Source organism: Pan paniscus, chromosome 12 (genome assembly GCF_029289425.2).
Source record: "Pan paniscus chromosome 12, NHGRI_mPanPan1-v2.0_pri, whole genome shotgun sequence".
Classification (NCBI taxonomy): Eukaryota; Metazoa; Chordata; class Mammalia; order Primates; family Hominidae; genus Pan; species Pan paniscus.
Window position 1 is genome coordinate 57,229,194 of NC_073261.2, and position 15,549 is coordinate 57,244,742.

Below are 15,549 nucleotides of genomic sequence, written 5' to 3' on the forward strand. Positions count from 1 at the left end.
TTCTGGATAGAGTATGCCAAAATGGTCTGTGTGGTTTGACTGGCAGGATGCTCTGGGGAGTGGTTTCATAATTGCCGTTCATGCCTCAGCTCTTTAATAAGAGATGAGCCAGGTACAACACTGTTTACTGGGGATTCAAAGCATAGCTGGTGCCTGCAGGGGGTCAAATCTAGTGGAGAGAAGGCTCATAAACATGAGTAATCACACCAACGGCTATGTATGCATTTCTTCTACAGTAGAAGGAGCTGAGTAAGCATTGGCATTGGCTGTTCCACCAGGCAAAAGGAGGATTCATGCTCTGCACGTCCTAACGAGGGAGTCCTGCCGAGGAGCTCTTCAAGTCCACCGGCATCCTAGGTCATTTCCATCTGGCGTTTTAGTTGACTCCTAAGACACTCAGATTCCCAACCACTTAACATTAATTCAGCAGTTGTGTTTGTGGTAAAAATGGACCCAGTGTGAACATTAACGTGGCTCTCCTTGCTGAGATGCCTGAAAAATCACCGCAGTGCAATCATGGCCTCTTTGCCTATTTTAACAATCCAGGCACCACAGTTCCTGCCCTCCAAGGACTTCCTATGGAATGCTGGCTGGGACCTTTGGTGACAACTTCTTCTTTTTTTTTTTTTTTTTTCTTTTTTTATTTGAGATAGAGTCTTGCCCTGTTGCCCAGGCTGGAGTGCAATGGCACAGTCTCAGCTCACTGCAACCTCTGCCTCCTGGGTTCAAACGATTCTCCTGCCTCAGCCTCCTGAGTAGCTGGGATTACAGGCACCCACCACCACGCCCAGCTAATTTTTGTATTTTTAGTAGAGACAGGGTTTCACCATGTTGGCCAGGGCTGGTCTCGAACTCCTGACCTTGTGATCCACCCTCCTCAGCCTCCCAAAGTGCTGGGATTACAGGCATGAGCCACTGTGCCCAGCTGGTGACAACTTCTTAACTCAGCTTGTTAAAACCCAGATGGCTGGGCCCCACTTCCAGAGTTTTTGATTTAGTAGATCTTAGGTGGGGCCTAAGAATGTCCATTTCTAACAAGTTCTTGGGAGATGCTGATGCTGCTGGTCCAGGGACCACCTTTGAGAGCCAGTGCTTTACTACAGAGACTAAAAAGAAGCTCAAGAGTCAGGACTGATGAAGTGATAATTGGGGCAACAGAGGCCTATCACTCAGGGAGTCTGGAAGTGAAATTAGAGAAGGGAGGCACTATGAACAGAAGGAGTTTCACTTGATAGGAAAAGATGGGCGAGTGCTGAGAGCCAGTGTGCTTTTGGAGGACTTTTGTGAGATTCTGAGTCACTGTGCCTGGGAATCTGTATTTTTTAAAGCACTCTCAGGTGATTCTGACACTCAGCCGGGTTTGAAAGCCTCTGTATATTCAACATCCTACAGTGCCTGGCACACAGTAGCTGCACAATGAATACTCACTGAATTGATACTAATTCCAAGTGGGTGTTGGGAATGTTTTTAGATTTCTAAATGTATTGGCCCATATACTTATTTATCTCATCAAATTCAGTCCTAAACCGCCAGTCAATAGAGGAATAATATGCTCTCAAGTAGAAACCGGAGTTTTCAAACAGAATTAATGTTCTCTCAGTGTCCAAGATTACAGAAACAAAAACCTGGCTGTAACCAAAGATGTGGTGTTAGTCACAAGGTACAGATTCCTGAGAACGGCATAACAGAAAATCCCCTTTCTTCTTCATGGCTGAGAATCTGCTTGGCTCCTTCCTGTCTGCACATGCATGCACGCCACTGCATGTTCTTCATTAGAAAATAATTAGAAGCAAACAGCTGTTAGTCAAGCAAGCTGCATTTTGCCCACATCTTTCCAGAGTTCAATCCATTACCCCAGAGGGCAGGCTTATCCTAAAAAAAGAATCTCCCTGCTTCAAACATGGCAAACCAAAATAGAAATGCGTGGCAATTCAGGTGAGCTTGAGCTACCTCAGCTGAGGAAAGGTAACCACCAATAATGTTTCGCTACACTGCCTGAAATGATACTTCTTTTGATTTGTTGGAGAAGGCCTGATCCAAAATTAGCAAATTAACTCAGCGAATGATGAAAATAATCTTTGTTGCTATTGGAAGGGGGGTAAGGCTGTGTGTGTGTGTGTGTGAGTGTGTGTGTGTGTGTGTATGGATGGTGATGGGAGCTGGCTCTATTGAGTCTTTGACTTGAGGCTTTGGAGTTAGTTCGGTTCAGTTTGCAGCTTGAAACTGGAGTCTGTAGCCCTGAGTTGGGGGCCTTGGGTTCCAGACCTCAGCAGAACAAGGACTTTGCCTATCTCAGTATGAAATCAGAGAGTGGGGACAGATTATGTCTAGAGTCTTTTCGGCTGTAATTTTCCAGTGCTCTCTGACAAGTGGCATAGTGCAGATGTTTATGGGCATGGCTAAAGATTGAAGGTGTTAACTGAATCATGTGAATTCAAAGCCATTCGGACCAAGAAGAATAGAAAAGAGGCCTTCAGGCTGGGCATGGTGGCCCATGCCTGTAATCTTAGCACTTTGGGAGGCCGAGGTGGGCAGACTGCTTTAGCTCAGGAGTGCAAGACAGGCCTGGGCAACATGGTGAAATCCGTCCCTCAAAAAAAAAAAAAAAAAAAAAAAAAAAATTAGCTGGGTGTGGTGGTGCGTGCCCATAGTCCCAGCTACTTGGGGGTTGAGGTGGGAGGATGGCTTGAGCCTGGGAGGTCGAGGTTGCAGTGAGCAGAGATCACACAACTGCACTCCAGCCTGGGTGACAGAGTGAGAATGTGTCTCAAAAAATAAATAAATAGAAAATAAAAAAGAGGCCTTTAGGAAACATTAACTGCCTCCAATGGCTTACACTTCCCAATAAACCAAAGAGGATTTTAAGCTCTGGAGGTGTGGGGGAAAGAGAGATGGTGGAGAAAAAAGATTTGCTTACAACCAGAAAGAGTGAGTCCTAGATCCATGGCCAATGAGATTTGCTGGTGGGCCCTGATACACTGGCAGGAGGCTCAAATAAAAGAGAATGGGCTTATATTATGGCAAAAGGAGTAGAGATTAGCATTAAGGAAAATGCTGCCATTTTTCTTAGATAGTAGATTGTCTGCTAAGTGAAGTTATGAGATGCTATGGAAATTTATAGTCACTCTCTGGGGTTACTACCCAAGTTACTTGACTCATAGTCCATGCTTTTTCCAGTACCTTGCCATGGTGATTTTTTTTTTTTTTTTTTTTAATATGGAACACTTCATGAATTTGCATGTCATCCTTGCCCAGGGGTCATGCTAATCTTCTCTATATTGTTCCACTTTTACTATATGTGCTGCAGAAGTGAGCACCACGGTGATTTTTAAAAAGCCTAGTTTTCAACCCAGATTATGTGGAAATTGACAAAGTAATTACTTGTACTTTCAAGTCCATAATTTTAGATAATTGTTCCCCTGTGATAAGCTGGGTTTTAGGTTGGGATTTTATCATGTGGAAAGATTTTGATTCTTCACTATGTAAGTGTTTTATCAGGACTGATGATAGATTTTTTGAGTAAAGAGACACACCTTGATTGGAGAATACCACTTCCGGGGGGAAGAAGGCCGACGCATATTGTTGTTGAGATTTCGCGGCTCAGGGAATTCATATTCCTGCTCCGGCATCTTGACTCTTGCATTCTTTGCCTTTTCCAACTTAGCACCTTCTTCTGTGGAGCCCTTTTCTCCCCAACGAACCTAAAATAAACAAAATACAATGAAATGAAATGACAAAATATGCTGCCCCTCGAGAATGAGAATGACAAATACATGCATGAGTTGCAATGTGAATGCTACCCAACCCTGGATTCCTTTGGGTTTTGAGGGCCAGGGAAGAGGGAAACTGTGGAAAAAGAGAAAAGGGGAGGACCGAAGGAGCAGAGAGCTGAGCCACATGGGTGGATATTTAGGGAGGAATTGTCCAGGCAGCGGGGACAGCACATGCAAAGATCTTGCAGGTTCAGGTACGAACTTTGGATTTTATTCCAGTGAGAAAAGAAATCACGAGGACGTTTGAGCCGATGTGTGACCTGCTCTGACTCACGGTGGGCAAGACATGGAAACGCACAGTGAAAGGCTGTCCCTCCTATCTCTCCATCCGTCTGCCTTACAATCCATATCCCCACCAGACCTCAAGGAGGTTTTCAGCAGTTTGCTTTGGGTTTCTGACATTGAGTCATCAGTGTGGTCTACGGCCATACTGCCCTGGGCATGCCTGATATCTAGAGGCTAAGCAGGGTCAGGCCCAGCTAGTACCTGGATGGGAGTAGTCAGCACATAGATAAATGTATATTAAGCTGTCCTCTTACCTCCATTCTTTTAATGCCTCCAACGCCTCTCCCACCATAATAAGAGGCGTCTACCGTTGGCCACTTTTTCTTAGGCAGACCATCATCATCTTCTTCCTGCAGAGAAATTGTGGCACATGAAGGAAGCAAAACAGCACTGCTGTGTGGACCTGCCTACTACAGCCAAGTGATTAGGAGTAGAGCTTATAGAGTCAGACTGCCTGGGTGCAATCCCAGTGCTACTGTTTCCTAGAACCTTGGGCCAATCACTGAAACCACCTAAGCTTGTTTTCCTTATCTGTAGAGTGGGAATGTAAGCAGTGCTACCTGGTAAGTTTGTGGTACAGTCCTGTTCTCTTGTTCTCTTCTACAGCTCTACTCCTTTGTGGGAATCGCATCTAACCCCACCTACATGCTAATGACTTGTGACTTTACATCTTCAGCCCTGATGCCTCTGAACTCCAACTGCTCACTTGACATTCACATTATTTGGGGGCTAAAAAACATCTCAACAATACCACAGCAGAGATGTCCTGATTTCCCTACCCTAAACATGCCCCTCCTGTAGTCTTCCCCACTGCCTCTCTCTTCTTTACTGCCTCTCTGCCTTGTCCCAACTTGCCAGCTAGTTCTGTTGCTACTACTTAAAGATCTAAAATCTGTTGACTTCTCCACCCCCACCACCACTATCCTGGGCCCAAGCCCCCATGCACTTGCTCATGGACACTGTGGTAGCTTCCCAACTGGCCTCCTGCTGCCCTAAGACTCACCTATTATCTGTTCTCCACAAAGCAGCAGAGTAAGTGCAAACGCCAGCTCTGCCCTGTGTGTTCTGGCCTTTGCTCACCTTTCTGGCCTTCTTCCTTATCATGTGCCCCCCTCCTCCTGAGCTCCAGCCTGCCTGCCCTCTCTCAAATACTCTGGGCAAATTCCTATCTTGGGGCCTGTGCACAGTGTCCCCTTGTCCCCTTGTCTAGGAAAGCACTTTCCCCACCCCATCTTCTGACGGATGGATTTTCATATTACTCCTCAGAGAAACCTCCCCTGGAAATTTCTTCTAAAGTAGCCGCGGTCTCTTCATCCCATCAATCTGTTTTATTTTTAGTTAAGGATCTCATCATGGCTTGATATTTACTTAATATCTGTCTCTCCACACTAGAACGTACGTTCCACAGAGGCTTTTGTTTGTCATGCTTACAATTGTATTCCCAGTTTTTAGAATAGCACTATGTTGTATGTGGTGGGTGCCCAAGAATTATCTGTTGAATTTACAAATCAGTTAAATAAGATGACTCAAATAAAGCAGTTAATTCAGTGTCTGCAACTTAGTTCAGTGACAAGAAGTTAGTGTTTATATTTTTTAAGATGAAGAAAGAAGACGAGGAACTTGTAACTATGGATGGAAAAAGGGAGGAGATGTAGCAACTGCTCTTCATCTTGGCACTGTAATTACTCTTGTTGTGGGGAGAAAAATATCACCATTTACAGTCATGGATGGATTATAAGGAAGTGGCATGATTTCTCTCCTGGGTAGAGAAAGGAAGCTGGAAAAGGGGTTGATAAAGCAGAGGAATGAACAAAAGAGGGAGAAATTGCTCACAATGCTGAAGCCTGCTTCTCACAGCCTTGTTTTGGTGGCATTTGGGTGAAGTCCTATGCAGGGCACCACTGCGTGGGATGGGGCACCCCATGCAGGAGGCAAGGTGCAAAAAAGCAAAGGCAGGAGAGGTCAAGACAAAAGGTGACAAAGCAAAGCAGAAACATGTTGGCACATTAAGACTCCCTGAGTTACATGTTGTGCTTGGGATGGGCAGTCTTCTTTAAAATGATTTTTAAAAAATTTAATACATCTTAAAGGACAGAGAGGTCACAGCAGACTAGGACGTACAACATTCTGACAGCTGACACTTGGATGTCTCTCTCTCTCTTACTTGGTTGCTCGCTCTCAGATTCTGCTGACCCTTGTATTCTAAGTGCAAAGTAGGTGCTCAATAAACACATATTGCATTCATGATAACACACCATTGAATTTATGCAGCCTTTCCCATGTTATGTGCCAGTCACTCTTTTGAGCGCTTTAAATGTATTATTAATCCTTTAATCTTGCAACCACCCAGGAAGGTACATGGTGTTATTATTCCTATTTTAGAGAATGAGAATAGAGACGTTAAATGACTTAGGTCACCCAGCTTGTATGTGACAGAGCTGGATTTGAACTCATGCAACCTCATTCTCGTTTGATTGTTTCTCAGCATTGGCCAGTCTGGATTTTGTTCTTTTGTGGTTTGCTTTTCCAATCATTTGATGGCAACAAATACATGCTCATTTTTGACTTCTTGTACTAATTTTGATAATTTTTTTTTTTTTTTTTGGAGACAGGGTCTCACTCTGTCACCCAGGCTGGAGTGCAGCCTCAACTACCACAGCTCAAGCAATTCTCTCACCTCAGCCTGCCTGAGTAGCTGGGACTACAGACACATATCAATGCACCCAGCTAATTTTTCTATTTTTTGTAAAGATGGGGTTTTGCCATATTGCCCAGGCCGGTCACAAACTCCTGGGCTCAAGTGATCCTCTCACCTCAGCCTCCCAATGTGCTGGGATTACAGGTGTGAGCCACCGCACATGGACTTAATTTTGATAATTTATAACTGCAAAATATAACAAAATAAAGTCCCCAACACAATAAAATATTATAGTTCATATTACTTTACCTTAGAATTTCCGAGGTTTCTTTCACCTTATGATGTGAAAGCAGGAATCTTATATGTCCTATATGTGGTTAAACTTTACATTGGAGGTGGATGTATGTTTCTGTGTAAGTGGCTGTGAACACAGATATACAAAATATGGCTCTGAAAGCCTGGGCATTCCCAGTCTGGGGCAGTTTTCCAAAGGAGATAACAGAAATTCTATCCCCTAAAGCTGAACACAGCAGCACCACGAACGTTAAGAAACTCCAAGAATAAAGCCGCTTTATTCCACAGGGGACTCAACTAGGTTCATGAGCCTCTTAATTTTTTAGGAGCTCATCTAATTAAGTCTTTTCACTGCACAGAAGAGGAGTCAGATCTAGAGAAATGAAGTGACTCCTAAAGGTGAAGTTCTGGTGTGGTTTTCTGATGCCTTGTCCAGGGATTTTTCTCCCCCTATATTTTACGAAAAGAACTTAAAGAAGGATTTACAACTGGCTTTCTCTAATTCGCAACCCCGCTGAGTGCTCAGGATATACTAAGATGCATGAAGCCGGTTTCCCCGCTTTCCAGGTTCCACTTGCACACGGGGGCAGCCCTCCCTCTAGTCCCTGGCCCCTCCCTCTTGCCCCTGGCCCCTCCCTCTAGTCCCTGGCTCCTCCCTCTTGTCCCTGGCCTGGGGAAGGAGGCGCCGCCCTCGTGCTCAAGGGCAGGGCCTGGCCTTCTCGCAACAGGAAATGCCTAGGGCTTGGGCAATCTCCACACGCTGCCGCGCCACCGAGCCCGTCGCTTAATCCCCTGACCGGAGCTGGCCTGCCAAGCTCAGACAACAGCACCAGGCAGCACAAAGGCCCAGGGGCTGATGGACGGGAGAGTCAGAGTTTCCCCTGCAGTTAGCATGGGTCTGTTTACACATTCTGGAGACAGAAGGGTTTTGCAATCCCCAGGAAGAGAAGGGAATCTTTGATGTGTCTTTCCATTTGGCCAAAAATGGATGGAGTAGAATCCCAGCCCCTCAGCAAGGCCACTAAGAAACTCGGCAGCACTGGAGGGTGGATTTTTACATCTCATTAAATCATAAAGGCTCTTGAGATCTTCCTCCTACACTGCCCTTCAAGGATGGTAGCAGGGAGGGAGAAAACACCAGTATAGAAATCCTCAGTGTGAGCTGGCTTTCCTTTAGTAAACAAAACAAAAACCTTGCTGTCCTCTATGGTTATTGGAGGATGGGGCTGGATGAGCCCAATTGCTTTGAATGAGAAATCAGGGGCTTGTGGGGAATGAGAAGATGAGCAGAACAGAGTGGGGCCGAGCTACCAGCGAACAGCTACGACCCCCCATCCCCCCGAGTGGTGGGGGTGGCCGGTGGTAAATAAGAGGCCCTTTAATATTCCGTCAGGGGTTGTGGGCTGCACTATACTTTTAAACCTTCAGTAAAATTTGCTGCGCAGTTGGATTTGTGCCAGAGCTGCTAGATCGTGTCTAGCAAACCGAGAAGATGAGATAACGCGGAAGAAGCGAGGAGTAGGAGTCAGTGGTGCCTGGGAGAAACCGCAGGGATTGGGGAGGGAGGCCGGTTTCCCATCAAGGGAAGTTGTGTTTAAAGCTGAAAGGATGTGGTGGCTCCAGACGTCCAGCTGGCTGGAGCTTGGGTAACACAAATGGCAGCACATTCCTCAGATGGTAGAGGCCCCTTCTGACCTGCGTGTCCTCAGGCAGACCTGGGTGTGCCTGCAGGCACAGTGCTGCTCGAGGAAGAAACAGCTGTAGAGGATGAAGTCTGTGAACTCACTTGGTTAGCCTGTAATTGGATTAGCCCTGTGCTGTCCTCAGACCCTGAACTTTTCCCATCTTTCCCAATCATGCCAGGCTTTTGTGCAGCTCCACGCTTCAACATGCAGGGCTCCACATGCCTGGAAAGCCCTTCTCCCATTGCTTCTACCCATCCCTTAATGTTGTTTAAGCGTAACCTATTCTGCCAAGAACTCCCGGGTTCCCCAGAGAATGCAATGCTCTCGCCTCATGAGTTTCCACAACTCCACCTTCCACTCACTCAACACGTTTAACTGTTAGTTATTAAGCAAACCAGAGGGTAGAATGGATGAATTTTCCAGATTCTGGGACTGCCTCACTCCTGCATGTAGACTGTGCATGGGACAACTCCACAGACTTGATGTGAATAGCGTCCCCTGGAGTTGTGCAAAGGGTGGCCCTCTCAGACTCAATTGATAAGTTCTTTAACTTTCCTGCTTCTCTGGTATCCATTTACTAGAAGAGCCACATGGCCGGTTTGACTCAAGAAGGCTTACAACTCCCAGTTCACTGCAGGTTTCAATAGGAACTATCAATGAAAAGGAGCACATAACTGAAAGAGAATCAAACCCAAGGCAGTAGCTTTAAATCAGCTTTTAAATTAATTTTAAATGTCATTGAACTGGAGCACATCTTAAATGTATAAGCTCAACAAGAGACTTTTATTTGTCAATTATTTCACTAACTCAAGCAACTATCATTGAGTCCCCATCACCTGCCAGCACAGTGTTATATTTTGAGAAAATAAAGAGAACTCAGCTGTCGACAATATTGTTTACATTTATAGAGGAGTGAGTTTTGTGAGAATGACGACATGAATTAAAGGACTAAGGCTACAGAAACTCCCAGGTCTGGGAGGCTCCGAAGGGCAGAACTTAAAGTAGAACTGGCAGGACTGTCTCATTTGGTCTTTGGGGAGAAGTCAGGGAGATCCCCTCAATGTCAGTCTTGGAGGTAAACTCCTAGGAGTGAATTGGCAAGTCAGAAAGATCCAGCAATACTTCTGTTTGTAAATACAACACTCCAAAGGATTTAAGATTTCACCATTCTGAGCCGCATTTCACATGTCATGGCACCATTATATCTGTTTACGTAAACAAAGTGATTAAAGACAACACAAGGATTGTCCTGTATTCTTCAATAAAGAATAAGGTGTTTATTTTCCTAGCAGCAATGTTCTTTTTTTTTTTTTTAAGTATTAAAACATAGAATACTGAATTTTGGGCCTTCTCTAGGACTTCTGTTTGGAGTGTATGTGTGTGTGAATGTGTGTGTGTATGTGTGTGTGGGGGGTGTCTGTATATGCGTATTTAATGGTCACTGGCAAGAAGATGCCTGACAGTAGCTTGGCCCTTCATCCCTCCAGGGTGGAGGCTACTCTGGGTGTCTGTGTAGACATGGCTGGAAGGATGCCAGACCTGTTGCTATTAGGAGTTCAACTTATCTGGCCCTGTATAATTTTCCATAGCTCAGTTTTCCTATCTAAACATTTCTTGCCACAGAGAAATTTTTAGGATCAGTGAGCATAATAATAAATCTGAAAATAAGCTCATCCTTCAAAGCCAGGTGCCTATTGTTCACTGGATGGGCATCAATGCTTTCAATAGGCACCCCTCTCCCTTCAGATACAAAATACCAACCTATAGATGTCCACATATTCACATCCTTTCCCACTCTCACCCGCCCCCCAGTGCATATATACTAACCCATGATTAAAACAAGAAGACACATTCTTCTTTTTTTGGAAGAGTTGGGGTCTTGCTCTGTTGCCCAGGCTAGAGTGCAGTGGCACGAACATGGTTCACTGCAGTTTCCAGCTTCTGGGCTTAAGTGACCCTCCAGCCTCAGCCTCCCCAGTAGCTGGGACCACATGTGTGACAGCCACCATGCCAAGCTAATTTTTATTTTTGTAGAGATCGGCGGCGGGAGCGGGGAGGGGGGGGGGTCTCCCTATGTTACCCAGGCTGGTCTCGAACTCCTGGCCCCAAGCAATCCTGCTTCAGCCTCCCAAGGTGCTGGGGTTACAGGAGTGAGTCACCATACCAAGCTCCCAGATACATTCTAAAGCTTCATGATGAGACATGGTGACATGGGAGCATGAAAGAGAAGACAGGCGGGAAACATAGGGATAAGAGAGCTAACGAGAATAGCTACACACTAGGGCCATGGACAGAGCACAGAAAATAAGTAGCCATCTTTACATCAGTCTTAAAAGGGGCTGTGTGCCCTGTGTGAGTGACACGGGTCAGAGACAGGTGACACTGCCACTCAAGAAAGGAGCACCTGATGCTCCCAACAATGAGCATCAGGAGGACTTGCTCTTGGTTGCAGGAGCTACATTGTCTTCAGGGACGAGTGAGGAAAGACTGCTCTATGCTTCTTTTTCAGGTACAAGTTTGAATCCCAGTCCCATCACTTAATAACTGAAATATTGGGGCCACTGGTATTTTAATCTCATTATACCTCAGTTTTGCATCTATAAGATAGGGGTTCATAATAGCACACTTTTGTTTCAGGGCTGCTGAATGATAAAATGAAATGTACCACAAAAAGTGCTTCACATAATTGCCTGGATAGTTATAAATGCTCAATAAATGTCATCTTCAGTAATTAACCACTATTATTATTAATTTTCATACATTCACATGCAATATCCACCAGGAATCTCTGCCTTTCTTCCTGATTAGGACTGATTAGGTCACCAACTTTATAAATGTCCAGTTACACTCTCTCTCTCTCTTTTTTTTTTTGAGATAGAGTCTTGCTCTGTCGCCCAGTCTGGAATGCAGTGGTGTGATCTTGGCTCACTGCAACTTCCACCTCCCAGGTTTAAGCAATTCTTCTGCCTTAGCCTCCTGATCAGCTAGGATTACAGGAATGTGCCACCATGCCCAGGCAATTTTTTGTATTTTTAGTAGAGACAGTGTTTTGCCATGTTGGCCAGGCTGGTCTCAAGTACTCTGCCCACCTCGGCCTCCCAAAGTGCTGGAATTACAGGCATGAGCCACTGTACCTGGCCCAGTTATACACTCTCCTAAGGCAACTCTGGCATAGAATCTCACACTTGCTATCAGCGCACAGGAGGCACTCATTCTAGAGTTGTTGAATAAATACGATTTTTAAATATCAAAAAACATTGGGGCTACTTACATACCTTTTACCTCTGCCTTATTTGACTTCTCTAATGTCCCTCAAGTCAGATTCTAAGACCTTGATTTGCTTGATGCTAAAAAGTACAATGTTTTAACTATTATTGCCTACATCTCCAGTTTGGGTAGTTTCTTGATTTATTTCTGACATAATATTTAGTTGATTAAGCCAGAGGGTTTCAAAGGGAAATGAACAAGGGGAGGCGCTCTAGGCTCCAGGAAAGGAATGTTTTGTTTTTCATTGCAAATAAAATGTACTAGTCATCTGTCCAGCCCAGGTCTGGCCAAGGCAGTGTGATTAAGGAAGAAAATGGCAGGTGTTTCCAGAGCTATGCCTTTGATAGAGTGAGACAGGACATGGAAAAGGAAGCATCTTCTCTTTCCAGCACATTTACTTCATATGTAGGTCTGTGTGTGTCTGACACATGGAGCTGCTTGGGGCTAAGCCATAACCCACTTTCCATTCAGTCATGGGGCTTCCTGCTATCTATTGCCTTTCAAATATGCTTGATATTGGGAACGATAGGATCTTTGAGAGCCTGTAAAAGTGGCAGATGTTGGAAGAATATGGTATGGATTCCTGGGTGTAGCTTTTATTTTGATAGTATTTAATGAGACCGAAGTTTAGTTTCTGAAACAATACTATTTCAGAGAGGCCACAGGGCCTGCACCAGGTCCATTCCTCCTTCTGAGGGGAGATATTCTCACCATGGCCACGGGGCTTACTAGGAAGCTTCTCTTTGGCCAGATGTGACCCAAGAGCACCAGTCTGTTGGTTGGCTGTGAGCTGTGACTGATGATCTATGGTCTGGAGTGAAAAGATGAGCTGGACCAAGTATTTTCCCCTATTGGGAACTGAAAGATGGAAACTGAGAGACTCAGCTATAAGCACTGGGGGCAGATGGTGAAATGAAGACTAGAAATATCAGATAGAGTCAGGAGAGAGGGCTCTGTACAAACCAGAGTTACAAGGGCAGAGAGGCGGCCAGTAAGAGAAGGTAGAAGGGAATAAATTCCCAGAGAGAAGCAGAGCTGCTAGCAGTGAAATCGAAAGCCCATGAGGGTGGTGTCTAGAGCTGCCTCAGTTCTTTCCCCAGCCACAGTCTACCTGAGTTCTTTCATCTTGGAGTAGCTTGAACTGGTCTCTGTTTTTTGCAGGCGAATGAGGCTGATAAAAACTCAAATATGGTCATAAAATCCATGGAAGGTGATTACATGCAGAACAAAACCGTCACATGAAGTGCTCCATTACTGCATTCTCCCACGAACTGCCAGTTATTTGGAGTAACTGGAGAGTTAGGGAAGGATCCCCACTGGTGCCACTTGAGAAGATTCTTAACCAAGGAAATGTCCCTCTTAGTTGTTAAAACTGAGCTTCCTTGCTTCTATTGAGCTCTTCAAGTTTCAAGTAATTTCTCTTTGTACCCTCTTCATACAAGTGTGTCACCGTTGGTTACATAGAATCTCAGAATACAGTTCCTTTTTCCATTATGAATTTTTATATTTTCTATTAAAAAGGTCACTGAGAGCTTATTATAAAGTTATCTTCATTCTCTAAGTTTAGTTATTTAAATAGTAGACATGCCTCTCTCAGAATATGATGCTTATAGAGCTGATGAAAGTTGGGATAAATAATACTGAAGGTCTTTATATATATGGCAGAGAGTGTTTGATTTCATATAGCTATTTATTGAATGTTAGACACTGGGATTTGAATACAGGGAACCAGAGGAAAAGACTGTCTAGATTGAGACTATGATTTTCAGAGCATTGTATAAAATATGTTGCACGGGCTGTGTTAGGTTATCTGTTTCTGTGGGATTTCTTTCTTTCTTCTTCTTGTTATTTTATTTTATTTTCCTGCCAAAATACATTAGGAAGGAGATTAGGTGGCCTAACTCACAGGGCCAACACACACGCTAAGGCAATCAGCACATGCCAAAAAGTGCCTGATGCTAAAAAGTACGATGTTTAAATTTTTATTGCCTAGGTCTCCAGTTTGGGTAGTTTCTTGATTTATTTCTGACGTCATATTTAGTTGATTAAGTCAGAGGGTTTCAAAGGGAAATGGAGGGGAGGGGATCTAGACTCCAGGAAGGGAATGTTTTGTTTTTCATCAGCCAATGAAATGTAGTAGTCATCTGTCCAGCTCAGGTCTGACCAAGTATAATCAACTGCAGGTGTTCACGTGAGTTATCCCTTTGATAGAGTGACAGGGGACAGGTGAGGAAGCTTCAGCCCAAAAACTCCTTTAAGCCTAACATAACCCTTTAGATTCAAGCATTCTGAGGTTGTCATTCTGTTTGGGAAATGAAGTCAGCTTTCTTTGGGTGTAACTACAACTTTTATGAAACAGAAAAAACTCAACTACTTCTCTTCCTTGCTTTTAGCTATCCTTCCTAGATGGTTTTCTAGTTTGGGCTTTTTTACTTGGCTCCAAAATTGTGTTGCTGGGTCCTTCATCCTAAAAGTCCCTGCTGAGCTTGTACTGTGTGTGAAACCCTAGGCTAGATGTTGGATCTGGGGTAAGTCAGAGCCCAGTCTTAACCTATATCCCCAGGTGCACTTTGGCCACTATGGCTGCCACGTCACCTTCTAAAGGCAAATACAGAGCAAGAGCCAAAAGAAAAAGCCACAACCCTTCTAATTGAACACAACAAGGGAGGGAATGTTCTTTGCCTCCAGGCAAACAAAGTCCTAATAAGGGAGCTCCTTGCTCTATTTTATTTTTTATGTTTTGGAAGTCTAAGAGATAGCTGCACGTAACAGAAACAAAGCCAATTGCAGTCGTGGAACTAGCCACAGTACTTTCTCTTGAAGGATTAAGGAAAGGTTTTAATGTATGTAAAGAAGGTTTTTTTCTTCTTCTTTGCACAGCAATGTAATTTCCTCCCTTGATTTCTGGGCAGAAAGTTAGCATTCCAACAAGATGCGCTTTAATTGATTGCAGCTATTAAATCCCTTGGCTTACATGCATATGGTTCAGGATATAAGAGCCACATGGAATTTTTAATTTAATCATTACTCTTTCTGTATGTAGGAAACTTGACAAATGCATTGGAAGGGGAAGGGTGAGGAACTGGCACTTGATTTGCACACAACAGACCTTAGGGATTGAGGACAAGAACTTGAAACCTTATCAATATATCTTTTGGTCTCATCGAGTGTTTAGATATGTAACCCTGGCTTCTGAATTGGTGGATGTTACTTCTAGAGACTCCAGCTGTACTAAGAGTGATCAGATTAGCAAAGCCACTTGCTAGGCACTCTTGCCTTTCTCATGATTAGCTTTTAATGCCTCCACTGTATTCTACTCCAGGCCACCCTTGCATCAGAACAGTTTACTGGCCAATTCAGTGGTAGAGTCCAAGAATTTTTTTCTTTAGATGACGAGAATTTGAGAGGAAGGCCAGGATATTAACATATCCCTCTCCAGCCTATTTTCATTACTGCCTGGCACATCTTTAGGTAATATTGTTTTTAAATGAAAGAAAAATGAAGAATTTGGCATCAGGTTATTCCTAGAACCAATGATTGGAGAATGTAGCAAGCCGTGCCTGATCTACACACATAAAGCATTAAGTCTCTGCAGGAGAAGAGAATC

At 44.2% G+C, this 15,549-nt stretch overlaps 1 protein-coding gene and 1 non-coding gene across 2 annotated transcripts in view; both read right to left on the reverse strand.

Moving 5' to 3' along the window:
* The window catches only part of ANTXR1 (ANTXR cell adhesion molecule 1), a 236,575-nt gene that overhangs the window by 63,191 nt on the left and 157,835 nt on the right, over nt 1-15,549 (reverse strand). Inside the window, exons 15-16 of the mRNA XM_003830925.6 lie at nt 4,313-4,408; nt 3,534-3,701 (exon numbers count right to left, since the gene is read on the reverse strand). Coding sequence (XP_003830973.1) covers nt 3,534-3,701; nt 4,313-4,408 — 264 coding nt within the window. The remainder of the gene's footprint in view (nt 1-3,533; nt 3,702-4,312; nt 4,409-15,549) is intronic.
* Nucleotides 3,211-3,317, reverse strand: LOC112439041 (U6 spliceosomal RNA). The gene has a single exon (XR_003027338.1). It is a non-coding gene; the product is annotated as a U6 spliceosomal RNA (small nuclear RNA).